General features: G+C 41.1%; 1 protein-coding gene across 2 annotated transcripts; it reads right to left on the bottom strand.

Annotated features, from left to right (window-relative positions):
- Nucleotides 1–5,764: 5,764 nt before the first annotated feature.
- Nucleotides 5,765–17,971, bottom strand: rabl6b (RAB, member RAS oncogene family-like 6b). 2 transcript variants are annotated; one of them, XM_029763434.1, is made up of 17 exons: nt 17,694–17,971; nt 16,585–17,077; nt 15,185–15,319; nt 14,615–14,662; nt 14,359–14,388; nt 13,461–13,513; nt 13,217–13,305; nt 12,638–12,778; nt 12,306–12,411; nt 11,979–12,082; nt 11,342–11,739; nt 10,588–10,735; nt 9,577–9,786; nt 9,117–9,429; nt 8,646–8,850; nt 8,312–8,370; nt 5,765–8,172 (listed from the first exon to the last, which is right to left on the bottom strand). In XM_029763434.1, exons 2-17 carry the CDS (start codon nt 16,712–16,714, stop codon nt 7,975–7,977), a joined length of 2,367 nt encoding a protein of 788 aa, XP_029619294.1. In that variant the 5' UTR covers nt 16,715–17,077; nt 17,694–17,971; the 3' UTR covers nt 5,765–7,974. The 2 variants fall into 2 exon arrangements, with proteins under 2 accessions (XP_029619294.1, XP_029619295.1); XM_029763435.1 differs by lacking the exon at nt 14,359–14,388.
- Between the last annotated feature and the right edge of the window lie 2,873 nt (nt 17,972–20,844).

Below are 20,844 nucleotides of genomic sequence, written 5' to 3' on the forward strand. Positions count from 1 at the left end.
CCTCCTGAGATCCTCTGCTGCCTCTCCACTGCTGCTACAGGGGTATTTGTTGTGAAAGAGAGGCAACTGCACTGAAAGAAAATCTATGTTCAGCTCAGGGTACTGATATAGAGACTCATCCAACTCCCCCGTGAGAAGCGCTCTTTCCAACTTTTGCAGGACGTTTAGACTGTCCTGGTCAAAACGGTCGCCAAACTGAACCTTCACACAATCCAACACTTAAAAAGATTCTGCCCTATAGTGATCCACTGCTTTGCCAGCAAATTGTTTTGAGTGTATCTCAATGAATTCAATGGAGTCAATCAATGTTGTTGCTTTCTCATACAGTGCAAGGTAGCTTTCGTCATTTCTCTTGCCCCTAAGAGATGACCACACACACAGTTGACTGCAGCCTGCATACCAGAGACAGTCTGAGTTTTCTTTTGCAGTGTAATGTTTAGGCATTCAAGCTCTCCAAGAACAGCAGAGGCAAGTGTGAGGCCCAACAGTCTTGCCTTTGCTGAAGTGCTCAAATAAGCCACTGGCAGTTGAAGCTGTCTTGGATGCAGTTTTTGCCATCTCCTCTAGGATGCTTTGTACCCGCTCACACTGCCCTAGCACAGGTCTAATAGCAGTATTCCGCACAGTCCACCTTGTTGGACATAGAGGTTTCAGGGTGGTCAGATGTGTATCTTTGGACGTGGCAATTGATTCAAACATGCTCTTAAACTTTCATGACTGACATCGGCTGATGTAAAAAGGGCTTTATACATACATTTGATTGATAGAGGACACCTATCAAGAAAGGAAATCCCGGATCAGTGGGGAGGCTGAGCAGCCAGCCTGTGTAATCAGATTTACACAGTGTGCTCCACAATGCACATAGAGGGCTAATGGCTGCCGCCTCCTCACAATTGCCTGTGCACCTGTGTATTTTCCTGGCATGTTTGAGGCACCATCATAACTCTGCCCACGTAAGCCAGACATGGGCAAATTGAGCCTCAACAACACATCAGTTGCAATTTCGCAATGCCCTCACCTGTTGTCTCCGACACCCTGTATAGCCCAATAAACTCCTTGTGAGGGACACGGTCATGGTAAACATAACGCAGGCAGACACACTCCTGTTCAGCACCAGAGACATCTTGAGTACCATCAACAATTACTGAAAATTGTACAATCGATAGAGACCTAATCTCAGCTGGAATGCCTCGAATGACTGTATTGGCCATGATGTTCAGAATTTCATTCTGTGTTTTTGGGCCTGTGTACATTGTGGTACACTCTGTTAACCACTTCAGTAAATGGGATCATCCTCTTAAATTCCTACCGTCATCCGTGTGGCCTCTAAAGGCTTGTCCCCGTCTTGCTACATGCCGCACCAAACTAATAATTTTCATCAAGCAATGCCTTGTGTCTTCCTGCTGTTTAGCCCACGTGCTGGATAACTGGGCACTGGATTTAGCTGGTGTGCTGTTACAGTTACAAAGTGGTGGTGGGTTTGGAAGTTTCGATGTGCTGTGAATTTTACAATGGCTTTTCTCCAGTTCCTAAATCCTGCACTAATGAAGGCAGCATCCGCTCTTTGGCCAAAAGATGGCTGGCTTGAAAACCCTTGGCTACAGTGAAAACACAACACTCCTTTTATTGATGGATTATAATGTAGCCAGAGGAAATCGCGAAACCATTTCTCTTGAAACATCAACACACTGTTGGCAAGAGTTTGAGGTTCTATAAATTGTGGGTGTGGCTGATATGGTTTTGTGCCATCACTGAGGTAACTGGACAATGCTGTGCCACTGTAACAGTTTAGCTTCTATCCCTCTCCTCGCCCCAACCTGGGCTTGAGGCACATCAACAACTGCATCGTTACCCATCGCATCGTTACCCAAGTAGCTGACTTCACGGTCTCAGATCGAGTGACGTCACCGATTGAAACGCTATTAGCGCGCACCACCGCTAACTAGTTAACCATTTCACATCGGTTACACTCGTGACCTCCTTTTCCGCACAACCAGTGATCCGGGTCAACAGCATCAATGTAACAGTTTAACTTCCGTCCCTCTCCTCGCCCCAACCTGGGATTGAACCAGGGACCCTCTGCACACATCAACAACTGACACCCACGAAGCATCGTTACCCATCGCGCCACAAAAGCCAGAACAATTAGGGGAACAACTACTTCTCGGTCTCGGAGCGAGTGACGTCACCGATTAAAAACGCTATTAACGCGCACCACCGCTAACAAGCTAGACATTTCACATCGGTTACACCACTGTCCCATATACTGGTGGTGCTGGCAACAAGGTTGACACCTGGTCCTGCCGTGGCTGTGACACTGTCATCTGAAGTCTCTCTCCCTTCCACCACCCTCACTTACTCACAGTCTGTCTCCTAGAAAATAAATAAGGTGTTTGCCATACTCCTAACTACCGGTACCCAAAACTACACAATCACAACGGCAATACAATTGCCTTAAAACCTCTTACATCTAGACGTTCCGCTAGCGGAACACCTGCTCCAATAGCCAATGATGGGCGTGGCGCGAATTACAAATTCCTCAAAAATACAAAAACTTCAATTTTTCAAACATATGACTATTTTACACCATTTTAAAGACAAGACTCTCCTTTATCTAACCACACTGTCTGATTTCAAAAAGGCTTTACAACGAAAGCAAAACATTAGATTATGTCAGCAGAGTACCCAGCCAGAAATAATCAGACACCCATTTTTCAAGCTAGCATATAATGTCACATAAATCCAAACCACAGCTAAATGCAGCACTAACCTTTGATGATCTTCATCAGATGACACCCCTAGGACATTATGTTATACAATACATGCATGTTTTGTTCAATCAAGTTCATATTTATATCAAAAACCAGCTTTTTACATTAGCATGTGACGTTCAGAACTAGCATACCCCCGCAAACTTCCGGTGAATTTACTAAATTACTCACGATAAACGTTCACAAAAAACATAACAATTATTTTAAGAATTATAGATACAGAACTCCTATATGCACTCGATATGTCCGATTTTAAAATAGCTTTTCGGTGAAAGCACATTTTGCAATATTCTCAGTAGATAGCCCAGCCATCACGGCTAGCTATTTAGACACCCAGCAAGTTTAGCACTCACCAAAGTCAGAGTTACTATAAGAAAAATTGTATTACCTTTGCTGTTCTTCGTCAGAATGCACTCCCAGGACTTCTACTTCAATAACAAATGTTGGTTTGGTCCCAAATAATCCATAGTTATATCCAAACAGCGGCGTTTTGTTCGTGCGTTCAAGACACTATCCGAATGGTAAAGAAGGGTGACGAGCACGACGCATTTCGTGACAAAAAAATTCAAAATATTCCATTACCGTACTTCGAAGCATGTCAACCGCTGTTTAAAATCAATTTTTATGCCAATTTTCTCATAAAAAAGCGTTAATATTCCGACCGGGAGTGGTGGTTTTCGTTCAAAGAGAGAGAGAAAGTAAGCATGGAGTCGACTTGTGCACGAGCCTTAGTCTCATAGTACTCTGACCGGCCACTATCCAAACGTGCTAATGTTTTTCAACCAGGGCCTGCAAAGCCACGATTCAGCTTTTTGCCGCCTTCTAAGAGCCCATGGGAGCAGTAGGAAGTGTCACGTAACAGCAGAGATCCCCTGTATTGGATAGAGATAATCAAGAAGGCCAAGAAATGGTCAGACAGGGTACTTCCTGTTTGGAATCTTCTCAGGTTTTGGCCTGCCAAATGAGTTCTGTTATACTCACAGACACCATTCAAACAGTTTTAGAAACTTTGGAGTATTTTCTATCCAAAGCTAATAATTATATGCATATTCTAGTTTCTGGGCAGGAGTAATAATCAGATTAAATCGGGTACGTTTTTTATCCGGCCGTGAAAATACTGCCCCCTAGTCATAACAGGTTAAACAAATATTGGTTCAGTCACTAGTTTAAGTTGAGAGTGGGGGTATCCATGGCAATTATGTCCTATTTTACAAGTATAAAAAAGAGAGAACAATTCATAATGTTGCCAAACAAAGACTCAACAAACTTACGTGAGACTCTCTGCCAGTTTGTCCCTCACTATCGGTCCCCAGCTCTGCTGTCTTGTGTGCCATCTGTTGCCTGCTCTGCCCAATGACATCATTATGAAACATTTTCATTTCTTTCTTATTAACATTCTATCAACTAGTCTTTGAGATATTAGGCTACTGGGGTTCTTACTTTGCGTTTTGGTGTACTGAAAAATGCTCTGATGTCCGTCTTTTTTCTGCCATTTTCTACGTGGCTGGCTACACACACATATACATAGTGTGCAGGTTATTCACAGGAGATGGGCTTCTATCATTTTATAATGGGTTTCGATCTACCAGGTTGCTAGCTAGTTAGCTGGCAAATGTGAAACGGATTGCAGTGACAAGGGTTGGCAGCACAACGTAAACTGCAACCTTTTGTAATTTAATATAGTTTGTTTTCTTTTTATATTGGTTGGTTTACCACAATAGATGCATTTGCAGAGCTAGCGAGCACCAATTCCGTTTCTGTGGTGTTTGCTATATTTGCTATCGTCAATTTACTCCAAGATCGCCACACAGGTGCTTGCTTCGAAGTCCTCTAGCGACAATTTAGCTTTTGCAACGAGACCATTAAATATATTTAAGACAATGATATTAGAGTGTAGTTCTGTTCAGTTTGGAGTTCAGTTTATCGCTAACCTTATCACAGGGACTTCGAAGCACTACAGCTGCATGCTGATCTTGGAATAAACGGACGATAGCAAATATTCCATCTTTGACGACGCCACATAAATGGATTAGGTGCTTGCTATCTAATGTTTGCTTTAGTTTGCGCCATCGGTTTGCTCGCTAGCTCTGCAAATTCAGCTATTGTGTGTGTGAACCCTGCCAACATAAAACAACATCGCTATGGTGCGATCGACTGGATTAACCTCACGTTAGTTACGTGCGGTAACTAGACACTAACACTCTTATCACCTTGCCAGCTAAGGCACACTACATTGCATTGATTGCTTCTCATTGACTCGAATTCAAACAGTTGAAAACACTGGTTGATGTTACTGTAGCTAGCTAACATAAAGAGTGACCTGTAATTCAATGCAGCGAAAATGAAGACTGATGACGTTTATAAATGTGTTCTATTGCGTGGTAGAAGTAAAGAAATGTCTAATGTGTTGTTGATGTGTGCAAGGGTCCCTGGATCGAGCCCAGGTTGGGGCGACGAGAGGGACGGAACCTACACTGTTACACTAACATATCCTTTGTTTGAACTACTTACTGGAGGTCAGCCACCAACGACAGACTGTCAGATTCCCATACATGCACTGTACCTGCATCATGTGCCACTGCATTGTGAGGCAAAGGGCGGGGTCGCAATCTTTTGAAACTTAAAAACGCGCTATTATGTGTCTATAATCAGCACAAGTGCTTTCATTGCGTATTATTAATATTAGTGTAATTACATATTTATGTTTAAAGTGATATATTGGGGGGTGACATATTTTTCCCAGGATGGGGGGGTCGTTTGCATTACTGCTTTTTACAGTTACAAACTTGTAATTTATTCGAATCTAAAGCCATTGTATTTTTATTTTAATATACACACAGCCTATACTGTACTTCACTTTCATCTGAATAACTAAATGTCAAGAAAAGTTACTCTGCTCCCTGATGGTAACAAGAGCTAAGTGCTGATTATATTTGTTTTGTTGTTCGCAATAACGTTCATTATTTTCAAAGCAGTAAAAATGAAACGCCATCTATGAAGAAATAAGTTTGTATTTATTAGACAAACCAAACACAGGTTCACATCCAGTGAAAATATGGAAACATTTCATGGGATGAAAATAAATATATAAATTGTTCCTTTCAATACATTATTTTGTTATTGCACAACATAAGTCTCATGCTTCAATTGGAACTGTGCTTTTAGCATTTTGCTATGAACGACCCAATGACAACTACAAACAAGGAAGCAGATCACACAGTATTCAAGATCAATGCATAGTTTCAGATTTTGAAACATAAATTTGACATTTCATTTTGATATCAGACCATTAAGAGTGCACTGTAAACTGACAAAAATGTAACATCTAAAAGTCTGTAAGTTAAAATACATACCTTGTAACATTGTGGAAATAAAATGTATATCATTCCTGAATAACACTTGCATTTATTTCCTTGTCTGATATGCATATGAATGCATGCTGCTCTTAATTAAATTGATGGGTGTCATTACAGAATAGCATGGTGGTCTTCGCAAGGTAAACAGATTGGAATTACTCATTACTTTTTGTGATGCAACTAGTCAACCTGATGTAGCACACCAACACATGGGAAATCTACAAATTTGGAGTAGCCAATAGAACCCTTGTATTACAGACAAACCAGGTGACATACTACGATTACAACCAGGTCATATGTATGAAACAATCCCATTTGTATTTCCTCGTAATAAAAAATTGGTGAGGGTAAATAACTTTGATGAGTAGTATTAATGAAGCACTACTGTTGTCGACATGTTTCAGGCCATAAAAAAATGCATTCAATGTTAGTAGGCTGCCTTTGAAATAACTCCAAGAAAAACAGCCATTGCAAAAAATATTTCAAATGAACTTCAAAACAAGACAGCTATGCTTAGTTAAAATAATAGGAGTCTGGAAATGCAGAACATTTATGCAGTAACAATTGTTTGTTTTACCTTATTTGTGTAAGCAGTTTATTACTTTTTCAATTATTCATAAATTGTTAAGAGTGTCTTGACAATGTAAAACATGATTCCAATCCAAGGTCCAAGCAGCAGCTCTGAATAAAAGCAAACATTTCCATATATTGTGTGTTGGGCTGCCGAGGTTGTGGTACTGGCTCTAATTCAAACTACACATATGATACGTTGGAGTAAAATACAGTTACAGTTCACCTATCGAAGGCACCAGACATCTGTCTGATGCTACTTCCTGTCAGTTCGGATGCAGTTCAATTGACTTACAGTAAGAGCACTTAACACATGGTTTGTGTTTGTATGCAACTTCCTTTTAAGGCAAATAAGGAAAACACACTGAAAATGTGTACTGAGGCGCTAAAGAAGGTGACACAAAGGCCGCATCCTAAATGGCACCCTATTCCCTATATATAACTTTTGATCAGAGCCCTATGGGGCCCTAGTGAAAAATACCACCCTATATAGGGAAAAGGGTGCATGGTGTCATTTGGGATGTACACAAAATAAAACTACGGTCAATGTAGCTGTCAAATGGTGCATTGGGGAACCTGTTCCATTGTGGGGGGAGTGTATTATCAAATAAACAGAGATAGCAATTCTTTAGGCTAGATTAAAGCAGCACAACTTCCAACAACCATTACATCACTGAGTCAGAGAAACAAAACCAGTGGATCAAAATAAGAGGGCAATCTTCAATATGTGAAATATGACCATCTACCTTGAATAGGCTCCACGATGTAATATCTACACTGCCAATCAGTCAAGCAATTATAGGAAATAGAGGACATTCAGACAAAAACAAGTTAGCCCTGCCTAGCCCTTTTGGAGTGGTTCACTTTAGGTTGGCATCTTTTAAAAAGTTAAAAGGAAAAACAGTACGCAAATACAAATGTTAGGTTAAATGGTCAGAAAATAAAAAAGTAAAATCTTTCCTTAGTGGCTCCCCTGTAGTGATCTTAGCCAGTAGTGATCATACAGTGGGTGTAAGTCTCCTTCCTGTTTCTCATCTCATCCAAAGGTCAAGAGGGTGATGTCATCAGTAGTGCTCATGGGAAATAATATCAATGCAACACACAGCCACCACAGAGTCTAGGTTTTTACCTGGGAATGGGTGAGCGTGACAATGGTTATGGCTTGCGATGCTGCTTGTGCATAAATGAATCTGGTTCTAGGAACCAAAAGGTTTCAAATGACAAGTTGGGTTCTGCAGCTCTTCAGAGTCAAGTTCCAAAAAAGAAGTACTTGGGTTTTAGAGTTCTTCATAGTCTCCGCCCTCTCGATTTTCTGACCCCTCCCCTCCGGCCAAGAAATCCTCCAAGTCATCCACATCCCCGGTTTTCTTGGTCCGAGATTTCTTCTTTTTCTTCTCTTTGTCATCTCCTGTTCCCGTCTCATCTTTCTCTTTTTTGTCCTTTTTATGCTTCTTCTTGCTGCTCTTCTCCTCCTCCTAAGAAAAAAGGCAGAATAATTTCACAGAATGTCCGATTTTTTTCTTTTTCAAATGTATGTCTACTATGCTGTATACAGTAAACACTCGCCACTTCACTTGACAAAATAGCCATCTGAAAATACATCCACTCCCTTACCTCTTTGTTTTTCTTCTTCTTTTTCTTCTTTTCTTTTGAGGAGTGTTTGCTTTCCTTCTCTGAAAAGCAATTCATATAATTTGAGCAATAAATACAATGCAATTTTGTTTCATAATGTGATACACTTTGGTACTGTTCTCGGTTATGTGCTACGGTACTATTCTATGGTACTGGGTCATAACAAATGGAAGAAAATGGACTGAAACAGGGAAGAACTACCTGAACTCTTGTCCAATAAGACACTTGTTTTCTTTTTACGTTGCAAAACATTTTAATACAGTATGCACTAATGAATACAACCCTGTTCTCTATAGATTTGTGGAGGTGGACTTGCCTTCTAGGTCCTCACTGCTGTCCTTGGCTCTGGGGGCCTCCTCAGTGAAGCCCAAGCCAAACAGGTCTGTCTCATTCTTGCTCTTAAAGGAGGGCTTCAGGACTGGCGTGGCCTTCAGAGGCTCAGGGATCAGCACTGCTGGAAGGATGTCATCATCTGACAGCTCCAGATCAGACAGTACTTCATCCCTGACTGGGAAAACCTCCTGTGGATGGATGCAGAGGGAAATAATGAAATTCCACAAGTTCAGACTATCACATATACATTTTAACCATGTATCCTAACATAAAATAACAATCAAATAATTTATTGAAAATGTATATTACACCCAAATGCATAAAATAAATATTTCACAAATGCAGCACTACATATTTTACCAGGAAAGTCATTTCTATAGGTTGACAACTACTCAATCTAACCATGATGAATTGTAGCCTACAACCCTAAATAACGTCCTTTTGCCATAGCTACCTTAGTTATCTTCTGGATGACCACCTCCTCAGACTCAAAATCAGGATCATCCATGATGAAGGAAAGCATCTGTTCAGCAACAGGGGCCTCTGGGTCAGAGTCTGAACCCTCCACCCCAGGGCTTCCCCCCTTCTTTGCTCTGGGTGGGCCTGGCTGGGGGCCTGGCTGCTCCAGGGCTACTGCAGGGATCATGGTGAGGGAGATTGGCTCTGCCTCCAAGAGGACAGTGTTCTCCAGGAGCTGGGAAGCAGGAGTCAGAGGCTCCGGAGCTTGAGGCTCCATGGCATGGGGCATTATGGACTCAGTGCCCAGTCTAAAATGGAAAACAAAAATACCACTTACAAACAGTGATTATTACTATAGATTACACTACATTAACAAATATGAACGATATAAGAGGGGCCTAAAACAGAAATGAGACTACATTAACGGATATGGTGGACATTTATTTGACGCTTACTTTTTCAGCTCTGATTCACGGTCGAGGTGGTCATCCTGAGTGGCAGCGGGTGCTGCTCGTGGTGGGGGTGCTTCCTCGTCATCGCTGGACATGGTGAAGTCTTTACTGGTGAGAAGGCCCAGGGTGCTGGGCTGGGGCAGCTCTTTGTCATCTGGGTCTAGTTCATCCTGATAACCTGCCACCATAGGGTTCCCTCTGTCCTCTCCATCACTGGGGACACACAAGGGAACAACAGAGCATCTTAACGTTTCGATTTTCTCCTTTTTAAATATATGTATTTTAGACAGAGCAGAATGGCAGAGGCATTCAAGTGTTCTCTCATCTCCGACTAACTATCACCAACATCGTTGGTGATTCTTAAATCCTCTTTCACATTCTACTTCAAAGGAAGCATTGAGTAAATAGAGCCATCTTAAAACTCTCACCACAGATGGCTTCTCCCAGATGGTACTGTTAACTTACAATAGACATTTTTTTCCCCAGCAGGGAAGGAAATAACTAGTGGCAATATAGACAGGCCCTACATCCAAAATGGCACCCTATTCCCTATATAGTGCACACATTTTTGCCAGAGCCCTATGGGAATAGGGTGCCATTTGAGATGCATCCAGGGACATATAAATAAGAATAAATATAACGGGTGTTCCCATTCAAGTCAATGTTGGCATAATGGGTGACCTGGCAGCCATCGCGAGTGTAGCCATAGGAGCAAAGCAGGAAGTAAAAGCAGGAAGTGTAACAATCAATCTGTGCTGTGATTTGTTGAATCAACTAAAATGACATTACAAAAAAATATGCATGAGCCATATCAGTTACCATCATTTGCATGAACATCCTACATTATCATGGAAATTATTACATCACAATACCAGGAAGCCGTTGTGAGTGTACCCATGAGTTTACCAGTCAAATTGCCAAGGTTAGAAGTTCCAAGCCTATTCTATTTATTCTTATTTATATGGCCAGGGACACATTCTCATCTGTGAAAGTAAGAACTCTGCTACTGCTTACCTGTCACTGTCCAGTGCAGGTGCTGGCTGGTGGACCTTGACTTTAGAGGGGAGGCTGTCCTCCAGGAAGCTTTTATCCAGACCCTCGTCTGGCACAAAGTCATCCACACTCTGAACTTTAGCAGGACACACAGGGGAAGGCTCTGGCTCTGCAGACAGAGACAAAACAGTGATCAAAAGAGCCTTTGATGCGTAAATGTCATCCTATTCCCTATTTAGTCCACTACTTTCGACCTATATAGGGAATAGGGTGCCATTAGGGATGCATCCTTTTATTATTTAACACCACAGACTTACACTGATATTGGTACAGTAATAACTCACCTCAGAATCCATGTTTTTACCAGCAATACATGAAAACAACCCAGCACAATTTAGGGGAGAATCTAGAGCAAACAGAATGCTTAAAACCTGCATTGGGCTAAAAGATCAATGTTACGTCCCTCAATACAAAGTGTTGTTCTGTAAAACTGTCAAAGAGTTTGGCGGTTACCACATTGATGTTTCTAGCATGTCGTTTTACTTAATTCAGTTTTTTTTTATTAATTCCCTCAGATGAGATTCTAGTGCCAAGCAGTGCAATGGTCCTTACAAATAATTTTCGGTTCATTTCCAGATGATTCTACATGTTGAATTCCCACACCATACAGGTGATCGCTAACATTCCGTGGCCACTCAGTGCTTCTGTCCGTTCGTCAGTGCAGTGTGTCTTTGTTATGGAAATAGTCAAACACTGATGCAGCGACTAGACTTACCTGGCATGGCTGCAGGGACTTCTGGGGCAGGGGCGGAGCCAAAGAGACGTGAGATGAGGCCACGTTTCTGAGGAGGCGGGGCCTGGGCAGGGGGGGATGGTGACGGTCCAGGATGATCAGGACTCCGAGCCTGCGTCAGAGTGGGGGACTGAGGCTCAGTGGTGGGGGAAACCATCCCGGCTGGCAAGGCAGGAGGTGGAGGAGAAGGCGAGGGAGACTGGAGGCTAGGGACCTGGGCAGCGATGGGTGGCTGCTGAGGGGTCCCAGGGCTAGAGCTGCCAGTGGAGGCCCCACTTGGAGGGACGATGGGGGATTGGGAGCCCGAGGAAGGGCTCTGACCGTTGGCTGGGCAAGGTGAACCATAGCCTTTATTGCGGGTCTCCGTATTCTCCAAGAAACTACAAAACAATGGGTGCTGTGTTGTTAGTATTGGCAAATCGGTTCTGCATCAAGGAAATAAACATTAAAACATTTGCTATAAGTGTTAAAGAACAACACAAATACACTGCTATCAACACAAATACACTGCTATCAAAGCAAATTCACAGTGTGAAAATCAGTGTACATGCCAAAAACTGCTAAAGTGAAAATATCACTGAACACGTCAAACAAACTGAGAGTGAAAATATCACATTACATTTCATAGTTTTGATCCTCAGTCTCCTGCTGCACGCAGAGCTCCTCCAGAGTGGCGTCCATGTCTAACTGGTTGGTCTCGAGCTGCCGTAACAGAGTCTCCCTCTGTAAAGATCAACAGAGGGGGCTTGGAATGACTGACCGTGAACCAGAGCACTAATACTCCTTTCACAAGCACTCTCAGAACCCCTTTCACAGGGAGTGGGTAGTACTTAGTCTGTGCCTGCTGCATTTCTGATCTGATTTCATGACATCCATGAAATTCACAAGATGGTTATGACCATAGGTATATATTTCACAATACAATGTAGTCAAAACTAGAACTAACCTGCAGTTGCAGGAAAGGGATGTTGAAAAATCGGTGTAAATATTTCAAGCCAAATCCATTCTTCATAGAGGCTTCAGCGTAGTGAATATAGGAGGAACCCATGGGTCTGCAAGAAACCATCAGTCAAGTATATAGACACAGCTTATGACTACTTGTAATTGTTGCAAAATGTAGGCAACATTCCCCAATTTCCCAAGTGTTCCAGAAATCTTGGTTGGGGGATTCAGGATTTTGTTCTTATTCCCTCCTGATTTCAGGAAAACCAGGACTTTTTGGGGGGAAAAAATCTTTTCAACCCGAATAATACTAAAACAGGGAGTTCAGTTAACTACCTATTGAGATTAGCGATAACCTGGCGGATGTCATCAGGTAGGATGACACGGTGGTCACCCATGTCCCTGTTGTTTCCTAGGACACACACTGGAACATGAGTGGGTACTTTGGGTAGCTCTCTCAGGATGTAGTTGAATGTCCTGCAACGACATAAAAAAAAAAGAATAAAACAAACTTATAGCTATTGTTTCTCCCTATGTGAGGAATTACAAATGTGTGTCTCCCCATACTTGGCCAAGTTCAAAGTAAATACAATGGTAATCTGTTTCACGCTGTTCTGACTTTGAAGCTAAGCTGAGTCAGATGCCTGCCAGCCACTGTGGGCTAAGTGGTTCATGGCCACACACCGGCTTACTGAGACCTAATCCCCCATGCATGTTCCATTAGAGTTCATTGATTTATTAATTGAACCATGGCTATGTCCCAAATGTCCCCCTATTGCCTATGTTGTGCACTACTTTTCACCAGTGGCCTATGGTCTCCTAAATTCTACTTGAATATCTGCCATTTAAAAAAATGTAATGTAAACCTTGTAACTAATGTACTGGACTGTTCTATAATGTACAACACAGACTGACCATTGCTTGGTGATGTCAAACATCATGATCACACCGTTGCAGTTCTTGTAAACGTCGAGGAACTCTGCATCCAAGGCCACCTCGTCAGACTATAACAAATCAAATATTATTTAGATAATAGAAAATTAATGAATCTTATGAGAATGTGACCGTTGTTTACAGCTTACTAGCTACTATACAAAAAAGCTCCCCAGTGGGACTCGTTAGATAAGCCAAATAGAGGAATCTTAAACGTGATAGTCACCTCTTGGGGTTCATTCTCCACTTTCAAAGTGTCCCCTCGTTTTTTACCTCGGCCTGTGAGAAAGCAGAATGTCAAGAAGCTGCAATTCAGAACATAAAACTGGACATTACATTGAACTATTGCTGTCAAGCATAACAACGCGAGAAAGCCATGTCATAGAAATAAAATCCCTTGAATGGGCATCCTCATTCAAATCAATGAGTCTGTAATACAGTCTGAGGGGCTATTCCAGTTCTGGTGATTCTATTTCTATGAGCCATATACATACAGTATGATTACACATGGCATTATTTTAAAACAAAAATGTGAATCCCTTTATTTCTAGCTTTACCGTCTGCTAAGTGCAACAAATACAGGATTGCCGGAAGCAGAAAAGCTCTTATTATGTTATTGGCAAACACATACTCCATTATCTTCTTTTAAAAAGAGTCACACCTTTGACTGTAGCTCCAGGTTATAGTATCCAAAGTAGTCAAACAGTCATTTTCTTGCAAGCAATGAGCAATCTTTTTATTTCAGCCACACTGCAAACTTAAGTAACGACCAACCTTCACAAGAGGGACAAACCCAGTGCACACAAGCAACTCATTTCTAGGAACTACAGATGTAGGATCTTAATTTGAGCCAGTTTGCTACAGCAGGAAAATAAACCTGCAGCAACAGCAAATGTGAAATGTGGATTATAATGTATGTGGATTATAATTGATGGACATTTTTGTAGGGTATGATAGATTTTTCGTTAGGGAAAATCAAGTTTGAAATTTCAAAGTGGAAATTACAATCTTCAGAAGCATTTTTAATCCTTAAACACACTACACGTTTCTGCATTGCAGGAAAGTTCTCCTGCAACAGGGAGATCAAATTAAGATCCTACATCAGTACACACAGTGACTCTCACCTACACCCTCAGGGAGAGGGTATTTTTGGCCTGAGGCAAGTACAAAAGAGGAGCAAGAAAAACATTAATATTCTGAGGAGAAAAAAATTACACAGAAACAAGACTTTTGTATAAACATTTCTGAACAAAAAAATAGTAAAAGTATGGATGGACAATGGGATAATACATGGACACTAATACAGCAGTAGAAACAGTAGCTATCAACTGATTGACTCATGAGTCACATACATTCACCCAACAAAGTCATCACACTCACCTTTATCCACCACGTCCCACACCTCCACCTTAACCACGTCATCAGTGGCTGAGAGATACAGAGAAACAGTCATCACAAGCCTCAACTGACAAAGCCTCACATACTAAAGCTCAAACTACTATGTATCCCAAGGCTCTGTGCGCACATATGATAGCTGGGATAGGCAAGCTGGAAAAAGTTGTTTCTGTACTACAGGTGGAATTGCATCATTACCCATGGGCCTCTTTATTAATCACACAGTCTGAGGAGGGAAATTGTTTGGATGTACACTTGAGATTGTGTTTTCACTACCCCACTAATGCCACAAAACACTTGTACGCAAAGCTACTGATCTAGCTAACTACGCAATACTATTTCTCAAACATAGTAAGCTTACCTGGATATTATTTACCTTTATATGTGCCATGTTCAACTGTGAATTACAGTTGCAGAAGCAGGAAAAGTAAACTTCATAAGTATATATTGTTGGCAGGATTAGAGATAGGTTTTAGCCCAGAGCGAATAAAGAAAATAGGAGTAAAAACGTTGATCACGGTGTGCAAGTAAAGTGTAGAATCCCAGTTCTCTTACTTTTGTAGTTCCAATGGATGCTGGTTGCCTGGATCTCTTGAGTGGGGACGTAGTCATCCGTGAATTTCTTTCCTTGCAGTCGATGCCATAGCGTGCTCTTTCCAGTATTTCTGTCTCCACGGATAACTATTTTCACTTGTGAGAAATAATAAAACAAAGTATGACTAGCCTACCTCTTAATATATGTACAGTAACCTACAGTACCAGTCAAAGGTTGACACACCTACTCAATTTTTTACATTGTAGAATAATAGTGAAGACATCAAAACTATGAAATAACACATATGGAATCATGTACCAACCAAAATAGTGTTAAAAAAAAATCTAAATAAATTTTATATGAGATTCTTCAAAGTAGCCACCCTTTTCCTTGATGACAGCTTTGAACACGCTTGGCATTCTCTCAACCAGCTTCTTGAGGTAGTCACCTAGAATGCATTTCAATTAACAGGGGTGCCTTCTCAAAAGTTAATTTGTGGAATTTCTTTCCTTCTTAATGCGTTTGAACCAATCAGTTGTGTTGTGACAATGTAGAGGTGGTTTACAGCAGATAGCCCTATTTGGTAAAAGACCAAGTCCATATTATGGCAAGAACAGCTCAAATAAGCAAAGAGAAATGACAGTCCATCATTACTTTAAGACATGAAGATCAGTCAATCTGGAAAATGTCAAGAACTTTGAAAGTTTGTTCAAGTGTAGTATCAAAAACCATCAAGCGCTATGATGAAACTGGCTCTAATGAGGACCGCCACAGGAAAGGAAGACCCAGAATTACCGCTGCTGCAGAGGATAAGTTCATTAAAGTTAACTGCTGGTTGCAGCCCAAATAAATGCTTCACAGAGTTCAAGTAACAGACATATCTCAACATCAACTGTTCAGAGGAGACTGTGTGAATCAGGCCTTCATGGTCGAATTGCTGCAAAGGAACCACTACTAAAGGACACCAAGAAGAGCATTGCTTGGGCCAAGAAACACAAGCAATGGACATTAGACCGGTGGAAATTTGTCCTTTGGTCTGATGAGTCCAAATTCGAGATTTTTGGTTCCAACCACTGTGTCTTTGTGAGACGCAGAGTAGGTAAACGGATGATCTCTGCATGTGTGGTTCCCACACATGGAAAAGCCTTCCTCATGAACCTGGTTGAGAGAAGGCCAAGAATGTGCAAAGCTGTCATCAAGGCAAAGGGTGGCTACTTAGAATCTAAAATATATTTTGATTTGTTTAACACTTTTTTGGTTACTATTATTTAATAGTTTTGATGTCTTCACTATTATTCTACAATGTAGAAAATAGTACAATTTAAGAAAAACCCTTGAATGAGTAGGTGTCCAAACTTTTGACTGGTACTGTATATTATATCATATAATGCTATCTGCATAAAAAAAATATACAACTTACTGTTGTACTGTACTCCTTTGGCAAAGCGTCTCTGTAAACTATGATTCATGGACTGCATACCAGCGGGGATGTTCTTGTCCCTCGACTGGCCTGGTTCAGAACCAACTAGCTTCTTCAGAGCTGAAAACATCTCGACAGGAAGCTGATTTTACTAACCCTCAGTCAGAAATGTGTGAAATGCAGTAATGTTTGTCGGAACCCCCAAAATGGTGGATATTGTGTTATATTGGATAATGATCTGATCAACACAAGTAGGCCTAAACTATCAATCCAAATTTTCAAAGTAGCACTGTATTACTGTGGTACACAGATGCAGCACTACACCCCATCTGGAAGATGTAACGTTATTGCCAGGTAGCTAGGCTTGCATATTTCAAGTTCGCCAGGACCAGATTCTTCTACTAAAAGGAATCCCGCAAATCTCTCAAGGGCAGAAAATAACGTTAGCTTGATCAGCCGTTTCTTCTCTCATGTTGTCTTGGGTTACCATCACCTGCCAGAAATAAACCACAGAAACACATTTAACTACTTATGTATTAATGTACAATTTCCTCCAGTAGCCTACTTAGCTAGCTAGCTAACGTAAACTAGCTTATTGTGGAGAACCAGAAAAACTGCTTCTTGAAAATTATGACTTTTCAACTGAGCAATTGGCTAACTTAGCTAACTACTAGTTCATAAGCACCAGTATATTTATATAAGATTGTCAGTAACGTTACTGTATGTTAATACCAGCATTGCTAACAATGTTCCGTGGGCATCGTCAGCTGATACGTTGTAACGGTTAGCTAGCTAGCCGGCAGACAGTCTGGGGATAGCTAACAAATTAACTAGCTAGCTAGTGATGTTGATCTACAGTAACTTAGCTAACTATCAGATATTCGCTATTTCATCGACGTTTTTGCAATTGCACCTGAAATGGTCAAACGCTCACCTGTACATTTGCTACCATTACTAATAGTAAATACTAGCTGGCTAGTTTATTTTTACGTTATTGACGATGTGGCTGGCTAACGTTAGTTAGCATCACAATAAGGTACCGTTAACCAATGTTACTGCTAGCTAGCAAGGTAAGTTGGCAGTGCTGATGTCCTAAACAAAATACCCACCGGCAATCAAAGGATTCTTCAATGTAACGTTAGTAAATGTGACATGGTTATTTCAAAATCCAGCTCTTGATAAATGTGAAAGACGCTAACGTTACACATTCCTTGGCACTGAACAGCTTGCTCCCTGAGGTGTAATCATTAGTCAAAACAATTTCGTTTTGTAACTAAAAAAAGAGTTTTCTATTGGACAAATTCGTTTACTTCTGTTTGCTTCCGTTTAAGAAACGTTTGGCAACAGAATCGGCCAGTGGTTGCTCAGTGGGTTGTACCAGAGAGGAAGAGAGGCCCAACTCGGTGGAAAATCTATCTTCCTCCAGCAGGTGGCGTTTTTCGTTGTTTCACCCACCAAGCAATGATTTGTTGTATGGATGTCAATGAGAGTGTTGAAATTGGTCAAAAAAAAAATGAATTACTTATTTTTACGTGAAGTTAATTTGATTGAATAGAAGTTTTGTACTGCTTGGTACGAGTCTTCTGATATAGTGAACAAAAATATAAACGCAACATGTAAAGTGTTGGTCCCATGTTTCATGAGCTGAAATAAAAGAGGCCAAACATTTTTCATATGCACAAAAAGCTTATTTATTTCAAATGTTGTGCAGAAATTTGTTTACATCCCTGTTCTTCTTTGCCAAGATAATCCATCAACCTGACAGGTGTGGCATATTGTCAGTAGTCCATCCGGGCTCACAAACGCAGACCATGTGTATGGCGGTGTGCTGATGTCAACGTTGTCAACAGAGTGCCCCATGGTGGCGGTGGGGTTATGGTATGGGCAGACATACGCTAAGGACAACGAACACAATTGCATTTTATCGATGCAATTTGAATGCACAGAGATACCGTGACGAGATCCTGAGGCCCATTGTTGTGTCATTCATCCACCGCTATCACCTCATGTTTCAGCATGATAATGCAAGGCCCCATGTCGCAAGGATCTGTACACAATTTCTGGAAGCTGAAAATGTCCCAGTTCTTCCATGGCCTGCATACTCACCAGACATGTCACCCATTGAGCATGTTTCTGATGAACTGGATCGATGTGTACGGCAGCGTGTTCCAGTTCACATCAATATCCAGCAACTTTTCACAGCCATTTAAGAGGAGTGGGACAGCATTCCACAGGCCACAATCAACAGCCTGATCACTGATCAACTCTATGGAAAGGAGATGTGTTGAGCTGCATGAGGCAAATGGTGGTCACATCAGATACTGAGTAGTTTCTGATCCACGCCCTACTTTTATTAAGGTATCTGTGACCAACAGATGCATATCTGTATTCCCAGTCATGTGAAACCCATAGATAATTTCAATTGACTGATTTCATATATGATCTGTAACTTAGTGAAATATTTGAATTGTTGCATGTTGCATTCATTTTTTTGTTCAGTATGAGTAGGATACGTGACATCCCACTTTGAGTAAAAACTCTTTATATCGGTGTTGTCTTGAGATGGCTTTGCATTGTCATGGGATGAAAGCTAGTAGCATAGCCTCTTTCTCCATTGAATACAGGTTGACATCAATAACCCTTATTGAATATTTAAAAAAGGATTACAATAATGAGATGTATCCACCAACCCAAAGAAAGGACCTTGTGGACAACTCCCATTGTTAGGGTGGAGAGACATGCATCTTGTCAGTATATCCATAATCTTTGGTTGTACCCAATGATTTACAATATTGGTTGTACCACTGTTACTTGCTCCCTCAAGCTAGCTTGCATTTTTTTTGGACTCCCCCTAGCGCAGGGATAATCAGCTAGACAGCCACAGGCCAATTTTTTTCTTGAGCAGATGGTCGGGGGCCGGAACATAATTACAAATAATTTGTAGACCGTAAATTGACCACAAGAGTCCCAAACAGATATAATTTGACTAAAACAATAATTTCAAACCTTGCTTACGTTTGTATATGATCACATGTCTCTTTATTATGTGTGGGAATACTTGGGAACCAGTGACGGTCAGTGACGTTTATGATGAGGGAGAATTTCATTTTTTCATGAGCATGGCCTAATTTCTATTACAGCATATTGGATGACTCTCATTCCTATTCCATTCACCCAGTTCAATGTAACAGCAATAGGTTTAGGCTACAACATGATACTCAAAATGTCCCTATACGCATCATGAGGTTGCTACAAACTAGCCTATGAATGAAAGTTTACAACGTAAGTGTACACAGGTCTAGAGACAAATTTGTAATCAAGGTGACCGCCTTGCACACTCTTGCCTGCATCTAGCTGATATAGGGTGTAATCATTAGTCCAACAGTTGCAAACAAGAGTTTCTATTGGACAAATTCAGGTAACTTTATCCACGTTTTGTTCAGTTTGCTTCCGTTTAAGAAATATTTTTAAACAGAATCTGCAGAATGAGTACACCCCTGATCATGCGTGAACAGAGTATCCATTTCATTACAGCCACGTTGTATTCCTTCTCTTCCCTTCACTTGTGGACTTCAATGCACAACACATCAGCTTTGTGTGACCAGGTGATAAAACCTTTCCAAGCCAAACCGCTACACACAGCCTACATCGTTGTCACCATATTAGCTAAAGTAACGTCATAGTCAGCATAGCTAATAGAACTAACGCATTAGGTAACTCATCATGCAGTAACGTTAGTGTGCAGTCAGTAAGCAGTTACACCAGCGGGCTCTGGTGGCAATAAATTAGCAATACCAAAAGCTTACCTTGACTTGGAAGAGTTCCAGTGTTGTGTTGGAAAGTCATAGCCATCTAGCTAAAATAACATCCCTCTCTTTGAGCAGGGTGTTTCAGTAGGCTAAACTAGCTAGCTGCATTTGCTAGCTAAGTAAGTGAAACTGAAAGTGAACAAAAATTACAATATCTTTCTCTATTTCTCTCTTGCATCTCCTTCATTTTGGAAGAAATTAATTTGTTCAAAACTCACCACATTGTATACACTGCAGTGCTAGCTAGCAGTAGCTTATGCTTTCAGTACTAGATTCATTCTCTGAAGAAAAAAAAACAATGGGGTGGACAACATGTCAGTTCATGCTGCAAGAGCCCTGATAGGTTGGAGGACGGCCTCCGGAAGTTGTCATAATTACTGTGTAAGTCTATGGAAGGGGGTGAGAACAATGAGCCTCCTAGGTTTTGTATTGAAGTCAATGTACCCAGAGG

The sequence above is a fragment of the Salmo trutta genome, chromosome 9 (assembly GCF_901001165.1).
Source record: "Salmo trutta chromosome 9, fSalTru1.1, whole genome shotgun sequence".
In the NCBI taxonomy this organism is placed as follows: Eukaryota; Metazoa; Chordata; class Actinopteri; order Salmoniformes; family Salmonidae; genus Salmo; species Salmo trutta.

Excerpts from the sequence above, each read along its gene's own strand:
- rabl6b (XM_029763434.1), bottom strand. The coding sequence starts at position 16,714 with ATGTTTTCAGCTCTGAAGAAGCTAGTTGGTTCTGAACCAGGCCAGTCG. Across the intron at positions 14,389-14,614 it reads GTGGGACGTGGTGGATAAAG|GCCAAAAATACCCTCTCCCT; the intron begins GTGAGTGTGATG and ends TACTTGCCTCAG. Across the intron at positions 12,083-12,305 it reads TCCCTTTCCTGCAACTGCAG|AGGGAGACTCTGTTACGGCA; the intron begins GTTAGTTCTAGT and ends TGATCTTTACAG.